Source organism: Periplaneta americana, chromosome 9 (genome assembly GCF_040183065.1).
Source record: "Periplaneta americana isolate PAMFEO1 chromosome 9, P.americana_PAMFEO1_priV1, whole genome shotgun sequence".
Taxonomy (NCBI): Eukaryota; Metazoa; Arthropoda; class Insecta; order Blattodea; family Blattidae; genus Periplaneta; species Periplaneta americana.
The window spans coordinates 175275975-175301761 of NC_091125.1; the positions used below are offsets into that span (position 1 = coordinate 175275975).

General features: G+C 36.4%; 2 protein-coding genes across 4 annotated transcripts in view; one reads left to right on the top strand and one right to left on the bottom strand.

Annotated features, from left to right (window-relative positions):
* Positions 1-19635, bottom strand: part of trus (programmed cell death 2 like trus) — a 55620-nt gene extending 35985 nt beyond the window's left edge. For all 3 annotated transcript variants that reach the window (XR_011334070.1, XM_069836415.1, XM_069836414.1), the window contains exon 1: positions 19423-19635. Coding sequence is in view for 2 of the 3 variants with exons in the window: in XM_069836415.1 (XP_069692516.1) it covers positions 19423-19530 (108 nt within the window). In the remaining variant the exon portion in view is untranslated. The remainder of the gene's footprint in view (positions 1-19422) is intronic.
* A 2950-nt stretch (positions 19636-22585) lies between these two features.
* Ubc7 (ubiquitin conjugating enzyme 7) lies at positions 22586-24590 on the top strand. Its single transcript, XM_069836416.1, has 4 exons — positions 22586-22660; positions 23412-23493; positions 24062-24180; positions 24257-24590. The coding sequence occupies exons 1-4, from the start codon at positions 22618-22620 to the stop codon at positions 24517-24519; spliced, it is 507 nt and encodes a 168-aa protein (XP_069692517.1). The 5' UTR covers positions 22586-22617; the 3' UTR covers positions 24520-24590.
* Positions 24591-25787: the final 1197 nt, after the last annotated feature.

Consider the following 25787-nt stretch of genomic DNA (forward strand, 5'->3'; position numbering starts at 1 on the left):
GGTCCCTGAACTAGAGAACTCCAGGCAAAATTGCGGTCACTTCTTCGTCTACTTATGAAATATCCTCAGAGAGACTAAAGCAGTTTCTGATGTTCAAATCATGAAAATAAAAAAAATAAAAACATCACTTCTGGATACTACTAAAAGATGGTTAAAAACTTTTGGAAAAGGAACGAAACTGGGTTAACACTTATAAATTACAGACGTTAGAAAAAGATAGGCAAAATGAGACTGAAATTTTCACAGCTAACAGAACCTATCTTCGGTTATAAAGCTTACGAGCAACAATGTAAAAGTCAACTTCGCATTATATCTGTGCAAATAAAATCTTATGAAATGTAATCGGTAATTTATTCAGAAACTCCTGACGTTTGTTAGCTCAACTGGTAAAGTGACGAGCTGCTAGTTTATGGATTCAATCTCCAAGAATTCCAGATTCTCAGACAATGACCAATGACCTCACAGAAACACACCTGCACAGGCCTAGGTGCCAATACAGTGTGGTATTCATCTCATAGGAGTATACGACTTTTTTTACCTTGACCTTTAATGGAGTATTGACCTTTAAGTGCTTAAAGGTTAATCAATAATAAATGCATTCAGCTCTTCTTCCAATCTGCTAAATCAACATACCCTGAGAGATAGTAAGCTGTGAAAACAAAAAATTACCTATAATGAATGTGCAACTTCTACACATTCTGATTTGAGGGGAGAGGATGGTATTTTTTAAAACTTTTTTCCTATTTGGTGTAAAATATTAATTTTTTGTATGTAGAGAGCTCATAGCTGTGGCAACTCAACCAAATAAAAATATTTTGAAAAAAAAAATTGGGGGCCCAAATTTGAAAAAAAAATATACCCAATGCAGGATTGTACTAAAACCGATATATCTAAACCGTTTTTAAAGATAGATTCAAACAGTATTTTGCAACGTGTTTGGAAAAGCATGTTCTACAAACTGTCTGTAACAGAATTTTGACATTAGTCCCTATGTTTGTAAAATAAACAATTAAAATTTAATAACAATTTTCTGATTTCCTTTCTTGCAAACAAACGGACGTATTTTTAAAATGAAATCAATTAACAAAATTCTGTTACAGAGAAAAGTTTCCTAATAGTCTAAAGAATGTGTTCTAAATTTCATGCATGTATCTTTAATAGTTCAGAAATTATATCAACTTCTGTCCGGCAATGTAGCAAAAAAAAAAAAATGAAGTTACTGGAAACCGATAAAAGCGGGCGTGTGATTTAAAAATCCATAGCGTAGGAAGTTTAAAAATGACGTCTCAACATCCGATAAGGGCACAAATACCCACAAAATGTTATGCAATGCATTCCACACATATCACAGGGTATTCTAAAGAAAATTTTTTTTGAAATTTAATTTACCGGAAACAACAATAAAAGGGGACGAGTGATTTGAAAATCCATAACGCAGGAAGTTTAAAAATGACGTCTCAACATCCGATAAGGCACAAATACCCACAAAATGTTATGCAATGCATTCCACACATATCAAAGGGTATTTTAAAGAAAAAAATTTTTTTTGAAATTTAATTTACCGGAAACAACAATAAAAGTGGGAGAGTGATTTGAAAATCCATAGCGCAGGAAGTTTAAAAATGGCGATCCACACATATCACAGGGTATTTTAAAGAATATTTGTTTTATGAAAATTTAGTCATTTTTCATCAAAAATACCATCTTCTCCCCTTAAACAGATTGTAAAGCTATTGACTGGATATTGTAAAAGGTCATCTATGTAAGACTGTATCTTTCTTCTTCTGGATGATGTTTAACTACACAACTAACAACTAATAACAGGTTTCTCTAATTCTTTGTTTCATGTCTTCTTTCGTTGTTGGACAGACGCACCTGGTAGGCCATGTCTTTAATTCTCCCCCACAAGAAGGCTTGCCCATTACTTAGGATTGCACCATAATACAGTGTTTAGAATTCTGAAAGACAACAAATTTCATTCATACCATATCCTTCTCCATCAGGAACTCGGGGAACATGACTTCCAGACTCGTGTTGATTTCTGCAACTGGTTTTTAAACACGGACCGTGATTTCAAGCTCAGAATTCTGTGACCTTTCAAAAGTAATGGTCAGGTATATTAATCTGACGTGGTCATGATATAAAAAGCATTGTTATTTTAAAACATATACCTCGCCACATGGTAATGCAGAATTCCTGCAAGGAAATATGTACTTCGGTACATCATAGTAATATCAACCATATCAAAATTTTGCATAGAATAAAACTTATCGGAAATTTAAAAAAAAAAAAAAAACTTTTGTTATGTAACATTTTTCACAAAAATGAGTAATAAGCGATATATTTCGATTTATTTAATTCAGGTCCCCTTATAACCCCCCTTTTAAATAAAGTATTTTGAATGGCATATAGTCTAAAATCTAAGTTACAACGAACTTAATTTATATTCCAATTTCAGTCTTAAGCAAGCAGCTGAGTGTGGAGGTTCATGTGTGCAAGTCAGTGGAAGTAAGCGTAGCAGAGGCATTGACCTGTGTAATGAGTGAGAGAAGCCGGAGTGAAATGGAGTATATTGGAATAAAACAAGATTTAGTAGCATTGAAGGAGACCATAGTGGAGATGGGGAAGAAGATGGAAGTAATCCAACACGAAAATGAAGGTTTGAAAAGCAAATGGGAACACTTAGACGAGGAAAAGAGGAGAAAGAACTTGATATTTTTTGGAGTAGAAGAAATGGAAAAGGAACATAGCGGTGAAACATACGAGAAGATAATAGGAGTGTGCTGGGAGTGTTTGGAATGGATTTGAGCGACGGATAAATTGTGAATGTATTTAGAATAGGGAGAAGAAATCGAAATCGCAGTCCAGATCAAGTTAGGCCTATACTAGTGAAATTCAAGAGCATGACAACGAAGGATAAAATCGTGAGAAGCAGAAGGTTGCTAGGGAACACTTCCACCAGAATGGACAATGATTGGAGTTATGAAGTAAGGAGCAGAAGACGGGTTTTGGTCCCTTTCCTGAAAGAAGCTAGGAAAAGTGGTCAATTTGCAAGACTGTGTGGTGATAAATTAAAGATTAACAATTTGATCTTTATTGTTGAAGAATGTCTCGAAAGCATCAAGGAGCCGGTAGTAGGCTCGGAAGAAATGGAGAGGAATAGAAGAGTCCTGAAGGAGAAAATTAGGGGATTAGTGTCGAGGAGCATTGGAAATGATATCAGCTTGGACAAGTCATGAAAATAGCAAGGCAAGCACGACACAAAGGTCATCAGACAGACATGGAATGCGGAAAGAAGCAACTTCATGCGATCGAGTAAAGCCTATGACGTCATCTGAGGAGGAAATATCAACACGTAGCAGAAATCTACAAACGCGTCAAAATTCCTGCAATCAGCATTTTGAGGCGATTCCAAGGCGAGTACGTGAGTTGCGGAGTCAGGGGAAAACAACGACAAGATAAGTGAAGAAAAATGGAACGGATTCAGGTAGCAGTGATGAAGGAATAAAGGCGAATAGTAAAAAGAAACATTATGATTTAAGAAGTTGGTGTAGTGGGGAAGTAGTGGGGGAAAATACAAGAAAATAGTATGGGGGGGGGGGTCAAGATATCAATAGGAAGTGAAGTGAGGGGAGGGGAGGATATAAGTGTGGGGGTCAGCAATGGAGAAGTGGGGAAATACAGATGGATAGGCCGGTGAAGGAGAGGTGACAAGATACATTTAAAGAGAACATAAGTGGAAGAGACGGAAGTAAGTTATGACTTGCATAAATTTGCTATGTAATAAGGTGGATGGCACTGTATACAAATATGTGAAGTGCCATCTCACCGGAAGAAAGTGCTTAATGACATATCATATCAATTTATATTCCAATTTTCATCAAAATCCTTTCAGCCATTATCACGTGAAAAGGTAACAAACATCCAGACAGACAGACAAAAATTTCAAAAAAAGCGATTTTCGGTTTCAGGATGATTAATTATACATGTTAACACCAATTGTTATTGGAAAAGCGAAAATTACCAGAAAAATGTCGGTTACAGATTTATTATTAGTATAGATTTGATCATCTTGAATTAGTGAACAACGCTGACCAAGATCGCCACAAAGACCTTCATGGTAAGCCTGGATGATAGACAACCTCCACAAGTTGGACCTCCATGTAACTAGCCAGGCAGTCGAAGAGGAGATAAGTCGCCTGGAAGTATTTGAGTAACCTAAAAACATGGTGTTTTTCATGTTTAAAAATAACTTCGAAGATTGAGACTTTTTTACATAATGTAGTTCAGTATACTATGCCAATTACCTCAAATATTTGACGTATACCTCAGCAGCCTCTATATCATGTTCGACTGTTATCTTACAAATCTAAGAGTTTAGGTGGAATTTTAAATTATGTTTTATTTAATGACGCTCGCAACTGCAGAGGTTATATCAGCGTCGCTGGTATGCTGGAATTTTGTCCCACAGTAGTTCTTTTATATGCCAGTAAATCTACTGACATGAACCTGTCGCATTTGAACACAAGTAGTAAAGTTAATGAACGTGGTAATAATCAGAATCTTATATTATTTATTCGTGGGAAAGCTATATATGGGGCTCCTAATATTAATGGTACTAATCAATTACCAAACCCTCCAATTATAATCGGTATTACCATAAAGAAAATTATGATGAAGGCATGGGCGGTAACAATTACATTATAAATGACAATAGAAGAAAAAGCACTGATTCAATATGAAAAACTTATCAGATTACCAGGAAACAATTGCCATTCATACAGTCCTCTCTGTAGATTGAAAACTCAAAAAAGTTTCATATCCATTGTTCAAGAATTAAAACAGAAAATCAATATCCCGAATTTAAAAGAAAACTTACAAATTAAACCAAACTCTTTAACTCTATTAAATATAGAATATAATCTAAATTTAACAGAAGAAATACTGAAATCAGGAATAAACACTGAAATACTGAAACAATTGTCTTTAGAGACAATTAATATTAGGTACCCTCCACAAAACTGGCTTCATTTATACACTGACGGATCCTTGATCTCCAGAGAACAAGGTGCCGGTGCAGGTGTTACGTGCTGTCTCTTCTCACTTTATAGATCTCTTGGATATGGAACAACAAGTTTTGATGGTGAAATCATTGCCATAAGTGAATGTCTCAGGAACCTTCTATGCCACATCAATAAATTTAAGAATGCAGTTATATTGTCAGACTCCAAAGCAGCTATTCTATCAATCGTCTCTAAACACACACCTTCATCTCAAACAGCAGAAATAAATAAAATGCTCTCTCAATTAATATCACTCAATAAAAGAATTGTATTCGAATGGATACCATCCCATTGTGGAATCCTGGGAAACGAGAATGCGGATGCTTTAGCAAAGAAGGGCAGCACTGCTACTGCACCTGTTACTAAATCTACGTATTACTCTGTGAAGAGATTTATTAAATCTACGTACTTACACTTCAACAAACAAAATTTAATAACTCAATCCCCAGGGGAAAAAATGGAACTCTCTGCATCAAAATCCACAGTTAATTCCCGATTTACCACGAAAATCGTCTGTAGCTGCATTTAGATTGGCAACAGGCCATGATTGTATGGCCAAACACCTGCATAGAATTGGAATACATCAGTCCCCTAACTGCCCATTGTGCAACTCAAACCAAGAAATGGATTCGGAACACCTCAAAATCTGTGCTTCAGTGGCTGGTCATGATAATATCTTTGAAAAATATTGGAGTGCAAGAGGTCAAATGACTTTATTGTCAAACGCCTGGCATTAGAAAACAACAACAACATTATAAATTTGATCATCTCCAATTAGTGAACCTGGTTGTTTAAATGCCATCAATCTCGGCCGGGATCGAACCCAGAAGGTCAGCGCTACCGAGGACGACTGTTTAAGTGGATATTATTCTCCACCCACGAGTTACTAGGCTACTTCACATACTACTATGTTCATTTAATCCTTACAACATTCATCTAAAAATATAAATAAATTTTTAAGTAATATTACTCCATTAAGAAAATCTGTTGTATTTATGTACCGGTTTAATCTTTTGTTCCTGAGCTGTAAGAAGATATATTCTATTAATGTATTAATTTGGAAATAAATATTGGTATGGTCTCGGGAGAAGTACAGATGGCTGAATGGACATCACACAACACAGCCTTCTGCAGGTAAGCTCGAGTTGGAAAGACAAAAACACGAAATACAATAGGCCTATATTCAGAGTGGGTGAAGAGACATGGTTCAATCACTCCTTAAAAGTGATTGAAATGTTAAATCTATAAACAAATAATATTGTGTTATGGTATTATAACCCTTATGCAAACTGTATACGTAATATATACACAACGTAGTCAAAATTAATCTACTTTGATACAATATTTTATGTAGATAGATTATAGCATCGTTTCTCAAACTATGGTCCGCGGATCACCTGTGGTCCTCGAGGTCTGCCCTTGTGGTCCTCCAAAAAAGGCAGAAGAAAAAATAAAATTCAAACGAGTTGTGTATCACTCTATAGCTGAAAATTTCAGAGTTTGGACATGACACATGGCAATCGCCTTTCACTTTTTCTCCCAGTACTGACATTTTATGAAATTTATTACCCTGTACGTCTACCAACTTCCTACTCTACTTTCAACAACAAAAGAGAGATTTAAAGCACTATGAATATGGTGTTTCTCGCCACCTTTTCCCTCCACATCTGGCGCCGCACCTGTAACCCAGCCAGGGAACACCCAAATTCATAATAGAGGACCGAACCTTTTCATGTATTTATGACTTTCTTAATAGTTTTGCCGACACCCAGTCTGCACATTAAAATTGTCACGTACTGTACGTCGTACACCAATAATACAACTCTGAAGTCGCAATTTGAAACTTATTTTCCAAGTAAATATGACGAATTTTCATGGGTTCGTGATCACTTTCATTGCGATATTGAAACTAACAAACTTTCATTGAGTGAAAGAGAACAGTTAATTGAACTCTCAAATGAGATCTGACTTAAAAATGAAATTTCAAGCGGAAGGTATGGTTAATTTCTGGACCTCATCATAAGTGAAAAGAGAATATAGTGAACTGTACAATGGTGCTTTAGAGATTATAATTCAGTTTGCTTCTACGTATCTGTGTGAGAAAGGGTCCTCATCACTAATTCTAATAAAAACACAGTAGGCTACTGAAATCGACTCGATGTATGTGACGATCTCCGACTTAAACTTCCAGCATACGTCCAAATATAGAACAACAGTCCAAGAATCGGTAGGCTCATCCATTTCATTAATGTACCAACATTTTTTTTTTTTTTTTTTTTTTTTTTTTAGTTAACAAGTTAAAGATTATCCAAACTCTAATAGCCCTGAATTACTAAAGAAACAAAAATAAATTTTCTTCTATTAACATTAGCTTAATTAGTTAATACTAGTATAAAATTAATTTAATTTCATTAATTTTAATTAATTAATTCTATTTTAAAACATAAGTATACTGGTATTAAAATATGCTACAAATATGATAACTTTGTTCTCGAAGGAAACAAGAGTAAGGTGGTCCGCGGAACTGTTCTGACTTAAAAAAGTGTTCCCCACTTCAAAAAAGTTTGAGAAATGCTGGATTATAGTAATCGAAACTTGCACCTTTACCTGCTTTTACTTGAACAGCAGTTCCATTCTTCTTTCCTGCACAGTGTACTCCTCAATGACTGTTTAGGTTTAAAGTTGATCAACATTTCCTCTGACATTGACAACAAACTCAAGTCACTCAACCTCTCTTGTGTCTGAGTGCTTCGAAGCATAGGGCTGGCTTCAGGGGTGCTTTGCATTTTGAGCACCCCCAAAATAACTACTGTGAGTGTCGAGCACCCCCCGTATTATTTATATACAGACTTCCCGGTTCCCACAACCATAGATGGCAGTGCAAAAGTAAACGGCTTTTTAGTACAGTTGCAGTCGTTTAATTTTTTTTATCACTTAAGCCAGTGATGTCATCTGATGCTCATAGGAGCAAGCGCGCGCTTTAGAGCCCAGGAGAGCCTGAGCGCTTTACAGCGGAAAGGAAAGAGACAGACGAAAGAGGTGGTATATGCCGCTTGGTCGAGCTATATACAGGGATGGCCAGCACTGATTCAATAGATAAAGGGAAGAGAACTTATTAAAACTGCATCCATGTTAATTTTTAGATTTGTCTGAGAAGTTTAAGTGTATTATAAGATTGTAAGTTTTAATTTTAATGCTCATTTTTCACAAGTTTGCTTTTTTATTCAAAAGGAATATTTTCTCAACTTTTTTTACAGAAAAGTGAAATTTTCAGATATGTTTGTTTAGTAGCCTTACAGGTACTGAAACAATGTTTTGTAAATCTAATATATCGTAAATACATATTACTGAAGATAGTGTATTAAAATGTTTGAAAATATTCGCATGGAAAATGTTTATAAGAAAATGAATTAACAAAGCAAATACTGTCACATCACAAACAAAAGATATGTGCATATATGTTGGTACAACGTCAGGTCTATAGTTTCAGCAGATTTCGAGATAATTTAATATTCTGATAACAGGAAGTTGCGTACCAATATCACCTAAAAGCATAATGCGATAAGAGTTTTATTATGTAATATTAGTTACAGTTAAAACATATACCTAGACTACTTTGCTTTGTACTATAATATTGTTTTGATTACTTTTATAAGGCTGAAGATACCATCAATATCAATTTCAACTTATCATGTCATACTTAGTGTCTTTCTTTGGGATAACACTTTCTCTATGAATGATGTGTTTAATTCACTTAGTACAGTATAGTTGTAGTTATTATGGAATTTGTGTGAATATTCCTTCTTTACTCTTTATTATGTTATTAATGTTTAAAACACAACTGCAATATTAGGCTATGAAATAGGTGTTAGTACTTTTGTTTTACAGACAATATAGAAAATAACAAACAGAAAGAAGCCATATAAAATTAACGACATAAAATTTCCCGTGTTTGAAGTTTTTATGCACCACTGTTTTCTTAATCTAACAGGCTGCTTATTTCTCTTTCCATACCTAGTGCTTAATGCCCGCGCACGATGTCAAGGTCAGAAAAATGTGCTTGCTTTGACATCACTGACCTAAGCCTACTTGTGAAGGTATTTAGTCATGTTAATGCTGCCAATACTGCATTGCAAAATCGAACCTTGTCTTTCAAGAAAGCTGTGTGTAGTCTACAGTGCCTGTGTTCCACAACGCAATCTTCCTTACGTGATGGATTTCCACATTCTGGGGTGAAGTAACATATAAATCAACAACGGCATTACCTGAGCCAGAACTCCCACCTCGACATTTGGAACTGGATCCACGGCACATGTCCATCCATCTCTGGAAGATTTGAATTGTAAAGAATTTTACGAAGTTGTTGACAATATTGTGAACTGTTTGGATGATCGCACTGACACTTTTACTGCAGATTTTCTTGTTAAGATTGAGAAATTTCTAATTGGTGGTTTGAATGATGGTGATAAGGAACTGGAAGAAATTCTCTCATTTTATGGAGATGATTTACGGTCGTATTCATAGACGGGACTTTGGACCAAAATTGACTTTGGAAAGTACAAAGTCACCGTTTTCCTATTCACATTCGACACTTTGAGGAAAGTAAACTTCAATTGTGACTTTACTTCGAAGTCGCCAAAAATCTAGACTTTTACTTTGACTTACGTTCGTGAACAAAAGGAAAATGACTGATAGCTGGGAAATTGATGAATTTGCCGAGAATATTGAGGACATCCAGGAGATTATTAAAGCTGCCCATGTTCCTTAGCGTATTATTATAGATTATAAATTCAAATCAAGGTACAGATTTGATAAATAGACCGTATTAGATATCCTCATGTTTCAACTTTCATTGATGAATAATCAAAGAGGATTGTCTCTTCCACCAATAAATAATACAATTTATTTCATCGCGATTTTACGCTATAGATAAGGATTAATAGCTTAATATTGATTCGTATTATTTAATTCTATAGAGGATAGGTTGTGCAGTTGGAAATGCATATTAATTTATAATCCTTTCGGTCGTCATAAGAATGTTTTTTGCATATTCATTTCAGATAATTTTTAAGTAGTTTCTACAGACATGCAGGGAATAACTCTGCCAACTGTCAGCAGGATAATATGTCTCTTTCATAGTCTGTCATTGGTGGAATCTTATCTTCCATATCTTCACAACAAAATTATTTTACAATGAAATAATTTCAGGGCTTAATATGAAACATAACTACATGTTTTATTCACAACAAAATTCGGTTATTTACAAGAAGTCGTCGCTGAACGATTCACATTATTTCCAGGTTAGTTGAATCAACTCATCTAGTGAATGATATAAATCTTTAAAATACTAGGTGTCTCTATCCCTTCTCCTCTTGTTACTTGTGGGCTATCCCAAACCCCGACCTCCACCACTAAGAGCGCCGGTCTTTATATACCCGTCAGTCAAGGCCTTCTGACAAATAATAGCAATTGACAATAGATATCTCAGTCATGACAACCTCATAAAATATCCTATCAATTGAATAATCGATCTTGCTACGTACAACATAATTATATTATATTATTACCCATTTCAGCGAGTACTGACGACCACTGCAAAATACGATAATTTGGTCCAGGGAGCATTCTCTTTTGGCACAAGGATGATTTATGTAACATGTTTCTAAATTATTAGTCTTTTAAATACCGATACATTCTTTAATAAATCACTGAAAAACACATGTGAATATAGGAAGTGGAGTGAGTACGAAATTATTATTTTTGGCGCATCATTTCAAATAACGACAAATAAAAAGGGATTATTAGCAAGTACGTACACTGCGTTTGTCAAATGCGCATCACCATGCTTTCCAAAAGGCACTTTTAAGTGCCCGACACCCCGCTTTCTACGTCATGTGCTACACGTCGGATCATCATCGGGGCTTGCAGCCCCGATACCCCGCTTTTTACATCATGTGCTACACGTAGGATCATCATCGGGGCTTGGAGCCCCGATACTCCGCTTTTTACATCATGTGCTACACGTCGGATCATCATCGGGGCTTGCAGCCCCGATACCCTGCTTTTTACATCATGTGCTACACATCGGATCATCATCGGGGCTTGGAGCCCCGATATCCCGCTTTTTACATCATGTGCTACACATCGGATCATCATCGGGGCTTGGAGCCCCGATACCCCGCTTTTTACATCATGTGCTACACATCGGATCATCATCGGGGCTTGGAGCCCCGATACCCCGCTTTTTACATCATTGTGCTACACGTAGGATCATCATCGGGGCTTGGAGCCCTGATACCCCGCTTTTTACATCATGTGCTACACATCGGATCATCATCGGGGCTTGGAGCCCCGATATCCCGCTTTTTACATCATGTGCTACACATCGGATCATCATCGGGGCTTGGAGCCCCGATACCCCGCTTTTTACATCATGTGCTACACGTAGGATCATCATCGGGGCTTGGAGCCCCAATACCCCGCTTGCTACGTGCAAAACAATCATATTATATTATTACCCATTTCAGCGAGTACTGACGACCACTGCAAAATACGATAATTTGGTCCAGGGAGCATTCTCTTTTGACACAATGATGATTTATGTAACATGTTTCTAAATGCTACGTACAACATTATTTTATTATATAATTATTATCCATTTCAGCGAGTACTGACGACCACTGCAAGATACGACAGTTTGGTCCAGGGAGCATTCTCTTTTGGCACAAGGATGATTTATGTAACATGTTTCTAAATTATTAGTATTTTAAATACCAGTACATTCTTTAATAAATCACTGAAAAACTAATGTGAATAAATAGGATGTGGAGTGAGGACGAAATTATTATTATTTTTTATTTTTTGGCGCATCATTTTTACGTAAATAACGACAAATAAAAACTAACATGCCACATAACATTATTTTAAGAAATACAGGAAACAAGCATAAATAATATTCACCATTCTTAATGATCGGGGGATAGAAAAAAAACGTATGGAATAGAAATTACATAGAAATGTGCGTGTAATAAACAATAAGCAAACCATCTTCGATTAATCATTTCAAAACAACGTGAATATAGCGTGGATTGTGTAGGAAAATAATTTCTTATATGTTGCTCCCAATGTGCATCATTGTTAACTTATGAAACAAATGAAAATTAACATGGCATATAAACACTATTTGAAGAAAGATAGGAGATATTAATATTCATCGTTCTTAATGATCTTTGGATGGAAAATAACAATGAAATAAGTATAAAATAGAAATTACATACAGGTGAGCATATAAAAAACAGTAAGTAGAATTATTTATTTGATTAATAAGCTTAAATTACTCCAGGTTTAGTGTGTTGTGTAACAATAGAAAATGGAATCGTTCACAGAAGTGAACTATAAATGATGCGAATCGTTCAGTGCATCCATCTTGTTGTGTAACAATAGAAGTGAACTATAAACGATGTGAATCGTTCAGCGACGACTTCTTACAAATAACCCAAAATTCTTAACAGGCAATATTATTTCAGATAAACTATACCATCATGTTTTGTAGTTATGAATTGTGTTATATACAAAACTGTTCGAACTGAGTTACGATTTATTTGTAGCCAGATAGAAGAACAAATTATCGATTGGTTTAAAGACCTAAAAATATCAATTTTTGTACTTACGTACGTTAGTTTCACAATAAGCCCTCGAATAATATTATCCTTATATAAAACTGCAAGAACGGTTAACAATAATTGTTTAACATGTACCGATATTCAATTGTTTCATTTATTTGTGACTCAAAAGATGGCTTTGATTGTGTCAATGCCTACTCTATTTCAACTAGCTATTAATTTAATTCGTTTAGAAGGCAGTGATTTTGATTGCCAACATTAGAACAAGATCGTCAAATCTCGACTTACCGAAGTCAAAGTCAAATTCTCAGAAGTATTGTCTGTGAATAGGACTTTTAACAAAGTTAAACTTTACTACGAAATTCGACTTTGGGAAGTCTTCATCCAAAGTCTCGTTTATGAATACAGCCCTTAGACAAGGAGAGGCTACTTTTACACAGGAACATGTTATTAGTTACTGCAAGATCAGAACTGCACCACATCACAGATTTTCAGACTGTTTTTGATCTCCTTTCGAAAGAAGTTTTTCTCTGTGACATGCTACCAGAACTTGTTACGTTCGTGAAGCTACTTCTTACAATATGAGTGTCTGCCTCTACTGATCCTCTATCCTACACTAGGTCTACCATGGGTCAACAATGAATGAATGATGTACAGAAATCATCATTCATTCTCACAGAGAAGAAGCTCTGCATTTAGATTTGAATGAAATAGCAAATGAGTTCATCACTAGAAATGAAATTCGCAGGCAGACATTTGCTATGAAAACGTAATTCGCAAAGGGGCACATTTCTGTGGTAACAAGATGTTAAGATTTTATTAATCCTTATGAAAAATGGTAGTGTTGTTAATAATTAAATAATTATTGATTGAACAGAGTGTTTATGTTTACCAATTAATAATGTCGTTTGCTGTAATGAACAGTTCCAACATTCCTTTTCTGAGTGAGCACCCCCAATAAATTTTACAAGACGGCGCCTATGCTTCGAAGGTAAGTGATCTCCTCGGAGCAGAAAAAGAATGTTCAATGGAGCTTACAATACGAGGTAGAGTCAATACCAGCTTACCTAACAAGCTTCTATACTTACTGAATCCAGAAGAAACATAAAACTAAGAGTACATAAGAGTGTTTTTCATATAATTCTGGAGATAAGTAGAAAACAAAATCTGATAAGTAGTGGTCAAATAGGGATCTTTCGTATCATAATTTTCTGCCCAAGCACAGGTCTTTCACTGCAAACCCAGCATTCTCGTCCCTCTTTTCTGCCTTCCTCTTAGTCTCCACATACAATCCATATATGTTATGTTGACTGCCTCAAACTTTTCTCCCATTCAACATTCCTTCCAGTACAACCTTCAGTTTCTTCTCAGCCAGTGACCTAGCTAATTCCTTTTCCTCTTCCTGATCAGTTTCAGTATTATTCTTTCTTCACCCACTCTTTCTAGCACAGCTTCATTTCTTATTCAGTCACTTCTTGTGAAAGACTTATACACTCTGCCTACTGTTTTTATTATACAAAAAAACACTAATTACACTAAAATACACTTTTTAATTTAAAATATCCACGGTTGTTTACAACCATATGTGGTGATATTTCCTGTGTAATATCATGTGACGAACATACCAATATGTAAGCCATTTGTAGTACTTCCCTTCCTTGGACATCACAGACACTTTAAATTCTTCCCCACCACAAGCGTTTGTTGTTGTTGTTGTTGTTGTTGTTTTCTAATGCCAGGCGTTTAACAATAAAGTAATTTGACCTCTTGCACTGCAATATCTTCAAAGATATTAGCATGGTCAGCCACTGAGGCACATCTATACAGCTCGACCAAGTCAAGTCTGCGAGTGGGGATAACAGGATGGAATGTAGAGGAATGTAGAGGCAAAACACAGTTGCCACATAGGTCACTTGACGCTCAGATTTCAACGTGTGCACATCGTTTAAAATACACTACAGAGCGCATGCATTTGTTGTCCTTGTCTTCAGATAAAGGCAACAGTTACGCTGTCTCCCAGCCTCCCCCCTCATGCAACTTTCTCCACGCTGGCCAATCAGAACGCCAAACCTCACTGTCAAGCAGAAGTAGAAGTACAGTCTATTTCAAAGCATCTTAAATTGTTACCGCTCTATGAACTGAAGCACAGTAGGAAAACTTTGCTGTCATATGAGACTGTACTGGTCTCCTCTCGTTACCGCCTCCTTTCACTACAGAACCGCCTCCAACTTCCCCTCTCGGCTCGCAGACAACTTGGTCGAGCTGTAACTTCATCTGTATATTTGATGTCTTTTTTTTGTAATTGGTCATTTAATGACACTGTATCAACGACTAGGTTATTTAGTGTCAATAGGATTGGTAATAGCGAAATAATATTTGGCGAGATGAGGCCGAGGATTCGCCATAGATTACCTGAATTCGCCTTACGGTTGGAGAAAACCTCGGAAAAAACCAAGTAATCAGCCCAACTTAAATTCTTGAAAATACTATAAAAAATGTTCAATCTTTTAGAATTGCTAAATGATACCTAGGGTAAGTTAATTAATGTTATTAAATAAAACGGATTTTAAATGAATATAAGAAATTTAGTACCATTTACTTAATGTGCAAATAATTACACCAATTTATTTATACTTAGCCCTAGTATGGTGGCTACCTACTTACCATAAAAATGTACTGTATAAGCGTGTTTTTTATATGAAATAAATGAATATAAACCAAATTTTGTAAGTTTTTAATTCAAGGAATTAAAAAAAAAAAAATAAATATTTTATACGAACTTTGGGCATAAATTAAATGTTTTGTGCCAATTTTAGGCCTACACACTATATTTTTACAACATGTTGTTGTTTAGTCAACTGTCCAAAGACAGGTGTGAACCTCACAAGTGATACCAAGACGGCACCACTTATGAGGCAACTAGGCCAGGAGATAATGGGGTAGTGTGGTCAGTTCCTTTCCTCCTTACAACAGTTATGGAACACATATTTTCAAGAGTGTTTAACCTACAGTATATGTACATTGAAAAAAAAAACGCATAGGTGCGTGTGCACACACAATTATCTAAATCAACAATAAGTATTTGAAATCCCACTACTAATTATGTTTAGGTATAAAGACTTCCAATAACAACAAAAACTGTAACTGGCTTTGAGGATAAACTTTAGTGACACACGAACATAACATTTTTGTACATGTGTCAGTGTTTTTCTTGTAGAATTTGTACATAAGTCAAAATGTTTTTCCATATAAGAAGTTGATTGTTCTGTGATGTGTCTCACTTTTACATTTATGAAACATTAAAAAATGAAATGGTTTTGAAGAAATATAAACAAATGTCCATTTGAGCGTGACACACGGACTCTCAACCTTTCCTTGTAATAATTGTAACCAAGCACGAAATAATCATTGTATTACGGTTTCTATGCGTTATAATTATTAACAAAGGTCAGCACTTCATTATTAATTGAATTTAACATACAGAAGTAATGATTTATTTGCCTTAAATGTGCATTCAAATATGTGATTTCTAATAGATAATTTCGCGCTCTTAAACCACAGAATTCTTTGTGCTTTTTCTCCCACATACGTGTTCTTACACAATCAGTGTTGTCAGATTCAAAAAATTCGGACCATAACGAAAAAAATGACATATAACAAGCAGAGATTCGTGAGATTTTTATTTTTCGTGAAAATGTCGCATTTTCATGGAATGGCCCAAGTCAAATTCTACAATTTCAGATAAATTTTTGAATGGCAATTATTGGAAGGAGAAATGCTGGAACATTTCTACCCATCATATATCAACTTTCTCCTCTGTATTCCATTAAGTGATTGTCTGCACTGGCAACTAAAGGCCCATTCACAATGAAAATTAAACATAACCGTAACATAAATACAGAAGTTTGCGCCCAGGTTACCAAATGGGATCATTCACAATGATTCACATAAGCACTGACATAAACATTACCGTAAGACTTTAACATAAAAGTTTGCAAACTCCAAACTTTCATGCTTATGCTCACGTGATTTGCAAACAGAACACAATCGTGGAGTGCTGAAGTATACGACAGAATATGAGGAAATGGCGTCGTTGTTATGTTTCCATGGTTACCAAGTATGTTTGCGGTTATGTTTATGTTCCCATCGTGAATGATGGTATGATTTCTTGATTTTACCGTAACGTTTATATTCTTAAGTTAACACTTACGTTATGTTTAATTTTCATTGTGAATGATTCACTGAACATGGCACTGTCATTAACGTTTAAACCGCCAGAAAGGAGATATCTATATAGGCCTACATTTCAAAAGCATGCCACTTTGGGATTAAGTTCAGCAAGATTCTTTTTTCCATTTTCCAACAAAAAGGGTCTAACAGGTGTCCCAACAACAGCTGTTGGGACACTGGGATGGAAGATCTAAAAATAGGACTACCTCATTCAAAACGAGACTTCTGATAACATCATATAGGGTAAAAACACAACTTTTCATTTCAGGACTGTCACTGCAGAAAACAATCTGGCACTATCAGGTTATATGTATACAGAGTTGATACAGGTCTACAGTATATACAGTACATCTGGGCCATCTGTCTAAGATGATTGACCGGCCACGTGCCCGGTGGAAGGCTGCACTTCTGCAGCTGAGATGACACAGCTAGTCAAAACCATTCCTATTCATATCAACACTACGACGTTTATAAATAAAACAGTTTATCTGTAACTTGGACTCTGGCAGTATTCGTTTAGCTGAGATGGAGAACAGTTCGTTTCGTCATGGTAAACAGATATTCATTAAGGGAACGTATTTACATATACAACACAACATAAGGAATAGAAAATCGTGTGCTTCAACGAGGCGAAAATTCAGACGTAAATTTCTTGACAGGCCAGTACTCTCTAAAAAAAATCAAATTTATTTAATAGATTCAATGAAACAGATTCTCTAATGACAGAAAATGGCAACAAAAGCGCTGTGTTCGTACAGGAGAAAAACTGGATGAAATTGATGCGGCATTAGAGCATAGCTTATGCAAGTCTCTTGAAATGTTTAGCACAGCAGACTGGGAGGGCGCGCTTCCGTACAGGGGCAGTGGCATTTCTCTAAGGTTACAGCCCAGTTTAGGTGTGTGAGTATTAATCGAAAAAAATGTGATATAAACATGCATCCTATCCTCAATATTTTCTAGCCCCTAATTTTCGATTAATACACACACACCTAAACTGGACTCTAACCTTAGAGGAAATGCCACTGCCCCTGTACGGAAGCGCACCCGACTGAAATTTCTAAAACATCTGCGGGAGAGACAAAAAAATTATTGAAACTAAAACCATACAAAATTCCATCATGTCATGAATTACAGCTTCAAGATTAAACTCGCTGGCTTAATTTTTGCAACTGGGTGTTAGAAAAAGTAAATACTGAAGAACCTGAATGACAATTTCTTGAGAAGGTGTGAAATATGCGTACAAGAAAATGGACCTCACCTACAGCATCTTCTGTCGGCAGGGTGCGTACCAAATGATGATGTGTTATCTATACCTAAGTTTTAACGAGTTCAGTTGCACAATCACACTTGCCATCTCAGCAACAGAAGTGTGGCCTCCCACCGGGCACGCGCCCGGTCAGTCATAACAGATATGGCCTAGACACACTGTAGTAGAAGCAGGTGAAACTCACTAGAAAGTAGGTATAACAGAAATGTATTTCGCGCCCATCTCTGTTATTTTTATTACAGATGTCAATCTCAACTACTTTTATTGTAAACGCTATTGACCACCATATTATATTGATAGTGTAGGAATCTATGTATGTGCTGTGACAAAACATAATATATTAACATTGTGGTTCTTAAACATAATTAATCATCTCTTCGGAGAAATGTGCGTGAACATTATATTACGTTACTTACAATTTGACATTTCTATTAATTTATGATAGCCTAATGGTTATCTCCAAAATAACTTACTGTGAATTGAAAGGAGTAAGAATTAATATACTATGGAATCTGAAGTATCATCACTGTTACCAAAAGCTTGACCTTTCACTCAATCCTGAAACAACCAAATCCAATTCACATTTTTATTTTCTGGGTCTTTTGTAACTCAGCTGATTGCATTTTTTAACGTTTAGAAACACACATACAGTACTAATCAGAGCTAGCAAATTTATATATAGGCCTAAGCCTACATAATATCTTCACATATTTTATAGGCCTACACAAGTTATTCTATAATTATGATTACTGTTAAATATGTGAAAAGAATTCAATTGTTTCAAAAATATAATGAAATAATGTAGTATCATTAACAATAATGCAGATATACGAATAGGCCTATGTCATTTATGAGATCTAGCTTTTCAGAATGGAAGCATTATAGGCCTATAGATCTAACCAATATCATACAGCTAAAAGATAATTTTAACAATACAATTCAAATGCTCATACACAGGGAGATATGAAGTTCAGTAATGTACTAAGATGAGAAATAGTTCTTACATTTAGCAACACACGAAAAATTATTTGACCTTCAATTCTAACGGACACACATCACTTAATTTTGAAGAATACTAACCACTATCAAGGGGTTTAACAAACAAGAATAAATATAATACGACAGGATAATTATTAAATCATTGAATCAACAAAAAAACTGTTACTACATTATACATAAACGTATGACATTTACTGCCATTCCAGAACCGCACACAGAAATGTCAATAAACATTACTTACAGGCTTTCCTCCTACTTTATTAGTGGTGAAATTAACAAGTGATTTATGTTTCTCTGTAATACACTCATCTTCGAATCCCAATAGAACTTTTGGTCCCTTTCTTGCCATTCTTTAATTTTCAAAATAACAAGGGATGTCCCGGCAGAAAAAATTGCGAACAAAACAAACCGCAGACAGCTCCGACCGCCACTTTGATAATACACAACGCGCAAAGTACCTGCATACGAGCAAGTGGAACTTTCAATCGAGAAGGCCAAGAGACATCGATTACTCTGACACGATTATTGAATAAAGAAAACTGTAAAAAATTAATCAGTGGCGGCTCCGTTCGGAAGCGAGAAATGATTGAATATGATCTTAACCATGGAATTCCATTAAGAAATCTGACGCTTAGGGCAGATGACAGTTTATTATTTAACCGTCTTCTTAATAGCAATTCAAAATCGAGATGATCACAACGTCATAGTAGAGAAATTGTGATATGGGAATGACAAGGTACTGTCACATACGGTACCGCAAGTACTCGGTAAAAGTCTACTTCGTAGCTAAATGTTTTATGGATAAACTCCAGAACACGGATTGCACCCTCCCCCTCTATCCCCACCACTCCGACATGGCTTTTAAGGAATCTGGAAGTTCATTGCCGCCCTCACATTAGCCCACCATCGGTCCCTATCCTGAGCAAGATTAATCCAGTCTCTACAATCATATCCCACCTCCCTCAAATCCATTTTAATATTATCCTACCAGCTACGTCTCGGCCTCCCCAAAGGTCTTTTTCCCTCTGGCCTCCCAACTAGCACACTATATATGCATTTCCAAAACTTTTTAACACCTGTTTTATTTATATGTACATATCGTCGGAGAGGTAATCTATAGGCCTACTGTCTATATCACGTACAGTATATGATGGTTTACACCAGTGGTCACCAGCATCGCTAAAATGGGTAACGGGTAAGGAGTGTATCGCAATATGCACCGTCGTGCAGAAGGGAGAGGAAGAAAGCATACCCGCCAGCAGCCACGGGTAAGAGACGCTAGCCCGATGGTGCTCTGTGCTGATGACCGCTGGTTTAGACAATTCTTAGAATGTAGGCTTTCACGGCCGGCGTCAATAGGATTGGTATTTTCCGGGCTAGAGGGCCATGGTCTGCCGGTAATACAACCAAACGTTTCGTCCACTACTCCGGTAGACATTGGACGAAACGTTTGGTTGTATTACCGACAGACCACGGCCTTCTAGCCAGAAAAATACCAATACTATGGTTTAGACCATGTTATATCAGAATGTCCATTAAATAAGTAAAATATTAATAAATTCTTAGGAATACAACTAAAGAAAAATGTTCAACTAGGTACATCCACTGCATTTATATTACGTACATAGGCCTATGCCTAACAAGATTATTAAATATTTAATTAACCTCGCATTGCAGAGTAAAGATCATAATTCAGAATATAAATAACAGTAGTGACATCCACCAACAACATATTGTAGAAAGGCAAAACATACCTTGGCTTAGAACCTTCTAAATACTAAGGTCTTGCTTGGTTACGTATCACAAGCTCGAGGACCATCGATGTCACAAGCGTCTTAAAATAAAAACAAGTCCTTTAAATGCCAATGTCATTCAAATATTCTGCTACGATTCTGTGGTACAAAAAAAAAAAAAAAAGCTCGTAGTGGTGGAATAATGCGGTTACGCGAGGACCAGTTGAGAGTTTTATTTTGTGTTATAAATACGCTAGTTGGTTTATATTACGTAAACAGGGATGCAAATAATAGGAAGTAATATAGTAGTAGTAGTAGTAGTAGTAAACCGCAAGCGATCCTTGATGATCTACACTGGATATACAGCCTTTCTTTACAGCTCGAATTGTATTTTTCTTATGGTTGTCACGTTCTTGATTATCTTCCTCCATTGGTTTCTATCTCGGTCCAGGTTCATTAGTTCTGTTTATGGGAGGTTGGTTGCTTTCTTGACTTCATAATGCCATTTCATTCTTTCTCTTTTTCCCCTCAACTATTCCTAACACGATGTCCTTCTCCATCGCTGACGATCTTCTCACTATGTGTCCGAAATATGACAGCTTGAACACTTACACTGTGGCTTGAGCTTTGTGGCTATAGCTTCCACAGAACACCTAGTGGGATTAATTTCCTCCAGAATAGATGCGTGTATTCTTCTGTCAACCCATGTTACTTTTAACATCCTCTTCCATGACCACATCACAAAAGCATCTATTTTTCTCTTGTCTGCAATTTTTTGTGTCCAACTTTCGCACTCATACAATACTATTGGAAAGATCATCGCCTGGATTAGTTTCATTTTGGTTCTGGTTGATATTCCTGAACCATTTATAAATTTAGGACATTTCTTCATTGCTGCTTTTCCTAGAATTATTCGTCTTTTTATTTCTTCCATGCAGCTACTTACTTTTGATATCGTTACGCCCAGAAAATTAATTTTATCCACCACTTTCAGATCGTTACCATTTATTTTTATCAAAGATCCTGCACTGTAGTCATGATGGTCTTCTCGACGTTTGCTTTCCTCTGACACTCTTATTCATTTTTCTAGCTCTTCCTTATTTCCTGCAATGAGTGTGGTATTGTCAGCATATCTGATGTTATTGATTCTGCGACTACCGATCCTTATGTCTGCATTGATATCATCCAGTTCAGCAGCTCTTATTACGTATTCTGTATAGGAGAGAGGATGCACCCTTGCCTAACTCCTTTCTTGACAGGGAACCTGTAATACCTTTTGATAATTCATTACTACTAGGGACCAGGACAATCGTGTGTTACCCACTACCATCATATTGTTTGATACACAAAAGTTATCAATCGAATATTTATTATTTCATATGTTTCAGTTAAGTAAATGTTATTAAAAATCTTTCTTATGGTACCTTTAGAATTGTTTCATTGTTGACTCATTATCCTCGACTTGATACCACTACTGCTAGACTTTATATTCAGATCACGTTATTTCACTGATGCATAATATTTTGTCGTTTTATAAACATAGTTAACAGACATGATTTAAAATATGGTTACAATTACTGGAAACATTTAAATATACAATGTACTGAATGAAAATAGGGAACCGGTATGTCCATTGTTTTTAAATAGCCCGCTGAAAACAATAACGAAATCAAAATGCGTAATCTACATCAGCTGTTGCCAAGATGGCAGGCTCGGCATTAAGAAGGTTAATGGCAGAATATAAACGTAGGTGTTTTTACCTTCATTAATTAATTTTGGTGATAACATGTTGAAAAATGAAAGCTTTGTAATATTTATTGCAATTAATATAATCATTAACGTACTGACGTTTTATTTACAATATACCTTCAAGCGTGACTGGCATGTTGAACCAAGCTATATCGAAATGTATGGAAATTAATGGGCAAATAATTACATAGTAATTGTAAAAGTTTATTGTAACCGGTAAAATGAATTGATACACTTGTAGGGAAATGATGTGTGGCAATAAAAAAACAATTAGTAAACGTAATCACACACAAACCGGTTACGTATTATGCCTGCTGCGAAATCCGGCTGAGATGGTGACTTACGATATTCTAATATTTTCAACAAATACTGTACCTATTATAGTTCTACGCACTTACGTGTAGTCTACATAATTTCTGCTCTACTTTTAACTGGCAAATCTTTCTTTTATGTTGACCGTTTTCGCAACAGCTATAGGCTAATAAATAATTGATTTGTGTGAGTTTACCGTAATTTATTTTGGGCGATCCGTTATCGTGGGAAATGATTACACTTAGAATGTACATAAAGTTATTCTATGACACTGTAAATTACCGCCATAGAGATAGTTTCTTTCTTCCAGTAGCATTTGAGTGTAAAGAGATTTTAGGGAAATTTTTTAAGATAATCTTTCAAATTTTAGTAACCGCTATAAAAAAAAATACTATCTTGTTATAACACATGCTTAACCTCATCATGCCTGTTCCAGAACTAACTCTGAATCCACCAGAAGGCATCATTGCTGGTCCTATAAACGAAGAAAACTTTTTCGAATGGGAAGCACTAATAACGTAAGGAGAAAGTACATATGCATTCCTTATTAATACAGAAAGAATTAGGCTAGGCTTAGTGATAAACGAGGCTGTATTGTTTCTTGTACCTACAGTATTTCTCGAAAGTGTAATATTTATAAGCTCTTAAGCACCATCCTTCCCTTTGTTTATGTGTGCTGTCTTAACACCGAAATGACTAATAGTAAATGAAGATATTTCGTTTCTCGTACCTATTCCCCGAAGGCCTAGCCTTATATAGCTCTTGAGCACCAATTTCTCTCTCGTCTCAGCTGCACCACTGCCGGCACAATCAAGCTTAAATTGCGAAAACATTTGTAGTTTCTTTGTATCGTAGACGTAAGTTACAGACATCTAGAGAAAGAAGACTTTTTTAATTTGCATGTTCGTTAATGTGCTTGCCTTTCTTAAAAATGTAATCTCGCTTGCTAGTAGGGCCTACTGTAATCTCTATCACTTTTCACTTCCCACTATCTTAAAAATTCATAACATTTCAATAGCGTATGATATTACGTGATATAAAGTATCGTTTCTAGGTTGCCATATTAATAATTGTGTGACGTTTCAGGGGACCGGAAGGCACCTGTTTTGAAGGAGGCGTGTTCCCAGCAAAGTTGATATTCCCGCCGGACTACCCCCTAAGTCCACCAAAGATGCAGTTCACATGCGAGATGTTCCACCCCAACAGTAGGTATCTCAAGCAGCCCTATGGGGGCCGAGTGTCCAAAAGTTGTACTAAGCCCCTCCGTGTGATCTGTTGCAGTATATGCAGACGGGCGGGTGTGCATTTCCATCCTGCACGCGCCGGGGGACGACCCCATGGGTTATGAGTCGAGTGCCGAGCGCTGGAGCCCCGTGCAAAGCGTCGAGAAGATCTTGCTGTCGGTAGTGAGCATGCTGGCAGAGCCCAACGACGAGAGTGGCGCCAACGTGGATGCGGCCAAGATGTGGCGTGAGGACCGCGAGGAGTTCAACCGTATCGCTGAGAGAATAGTGCGCAAGACACTCGGACTGCCTCCTCCGTGAACATTCCACTTCTGTATGGCATCTCCCCTCACATGTAAATACTCCTAACAATAAATTAATATGTCAGACAATGCCTACATCTGTCCCAATGCGCACCTACCTCATGGAGAAACACAAATTATGTAATTTTAAAAGCAGGCTGTAAGTGTGCCAACTTTGATAGGCTATAAATTATTTGTATGGAAATACTACTTCAACACTTTTACTGTCAGGTTAGCTACGCTTTGAGCTACATGGTGTGAGAACAATGCTTCGTAAATATAGCTCTGATACTTCAAGAACTGATTTTTGTGGTAGCCAATATTAGATTTCCAATCTATATCTAAGTCTAAAAAGTAGCCTGATTATTCACATTCCAACATGTTCAACACTATTAGTACATATTAAGCCTTCGTGAAACAGTGGTACAACAGTGACGTCGAAGGAATCTGAAGTTACGTACAGCAGCTGATCCATCATTGCAGGATATACGACATCGTGTTTCTTTTCCACAAAAAGAAATTGTCTTAGTATTTTCCCAGCTTAGATGTCGCACTAGTAATAGGCATTGCTCTTGTCCTCAGTAAAATCAGCTGTGGAGACTTTGTGGAAATGTAAACATAGCAACTACTATTTGAAGACAAAATGCATCATTCAACAAATGCTGCTCCTGCCAAAATCTTTATCCCAATGTAATCAAACTGCTTATGAGATTACAGATACAACACTGCATGTTCAGTCCAAAGTGTGTCATGGCTCGCTGTATGCCGTCATGTGGCTAGTCGATGAGCCTAGAGAATTCAATCTTCCTACACTTCCGCAGAGGTGTATTACATATGTGCCAGAGAAGTTGCCTAGCGTTCATTCTGAAGAGTACTTACCGATGCGTACTACCAATAGTGGCAGGAATGTGAACTGTTTGGAAACATGTACTGAGGTGAGTTTTTTCTTACTGTCGGGATATGGGGAGAGGGTTAAGACGATTACTTAAGTATTTGTTGACATTAATTTCGACGGTCAACATGGACACGGAGCATTTGATTCGTATTGTGGAATGTTGCCGTACGCAACCGATGATAACAAATACCCTGCGTACGACTTGGCCGCGCAAAACACAGTTCGAAAGAGGTTATGGTAGCACAGAGATCATACAGACCGCCATCTGTTGCTACGACGTTCAAGTTATACCGTACACGTTCTCAAGTTCAGAATGAACACCTTGATTAATAGGCAACTTCTCTGACATAAAAGCTGAAACTCGCTTCAAATCGCTGACTCAACAGTGATGT

Coding starts and splice junctions, on each gene's coding strand:
- Ubc7 (XM_069836416.1), top strand. CDS start 22,618: ATGGCAGGCTCGGCATTAAGAAGGTTAATGGCAGAATATAAAC. Junction 23,494..24,061: donor GAATGGGAAGCACTAATAAC/GTAAGGAGAAAG, acceptor GTGACGTTTCAG/GGGACCGGAAGGCACCTGTT. Junction 24,181..24,256: donor CGAGATGTTCCACCCCAACA/GTAGGTATCTCA, acceptor GATCTGTTGCAG/TATATGCAGACGGGCGGGTG.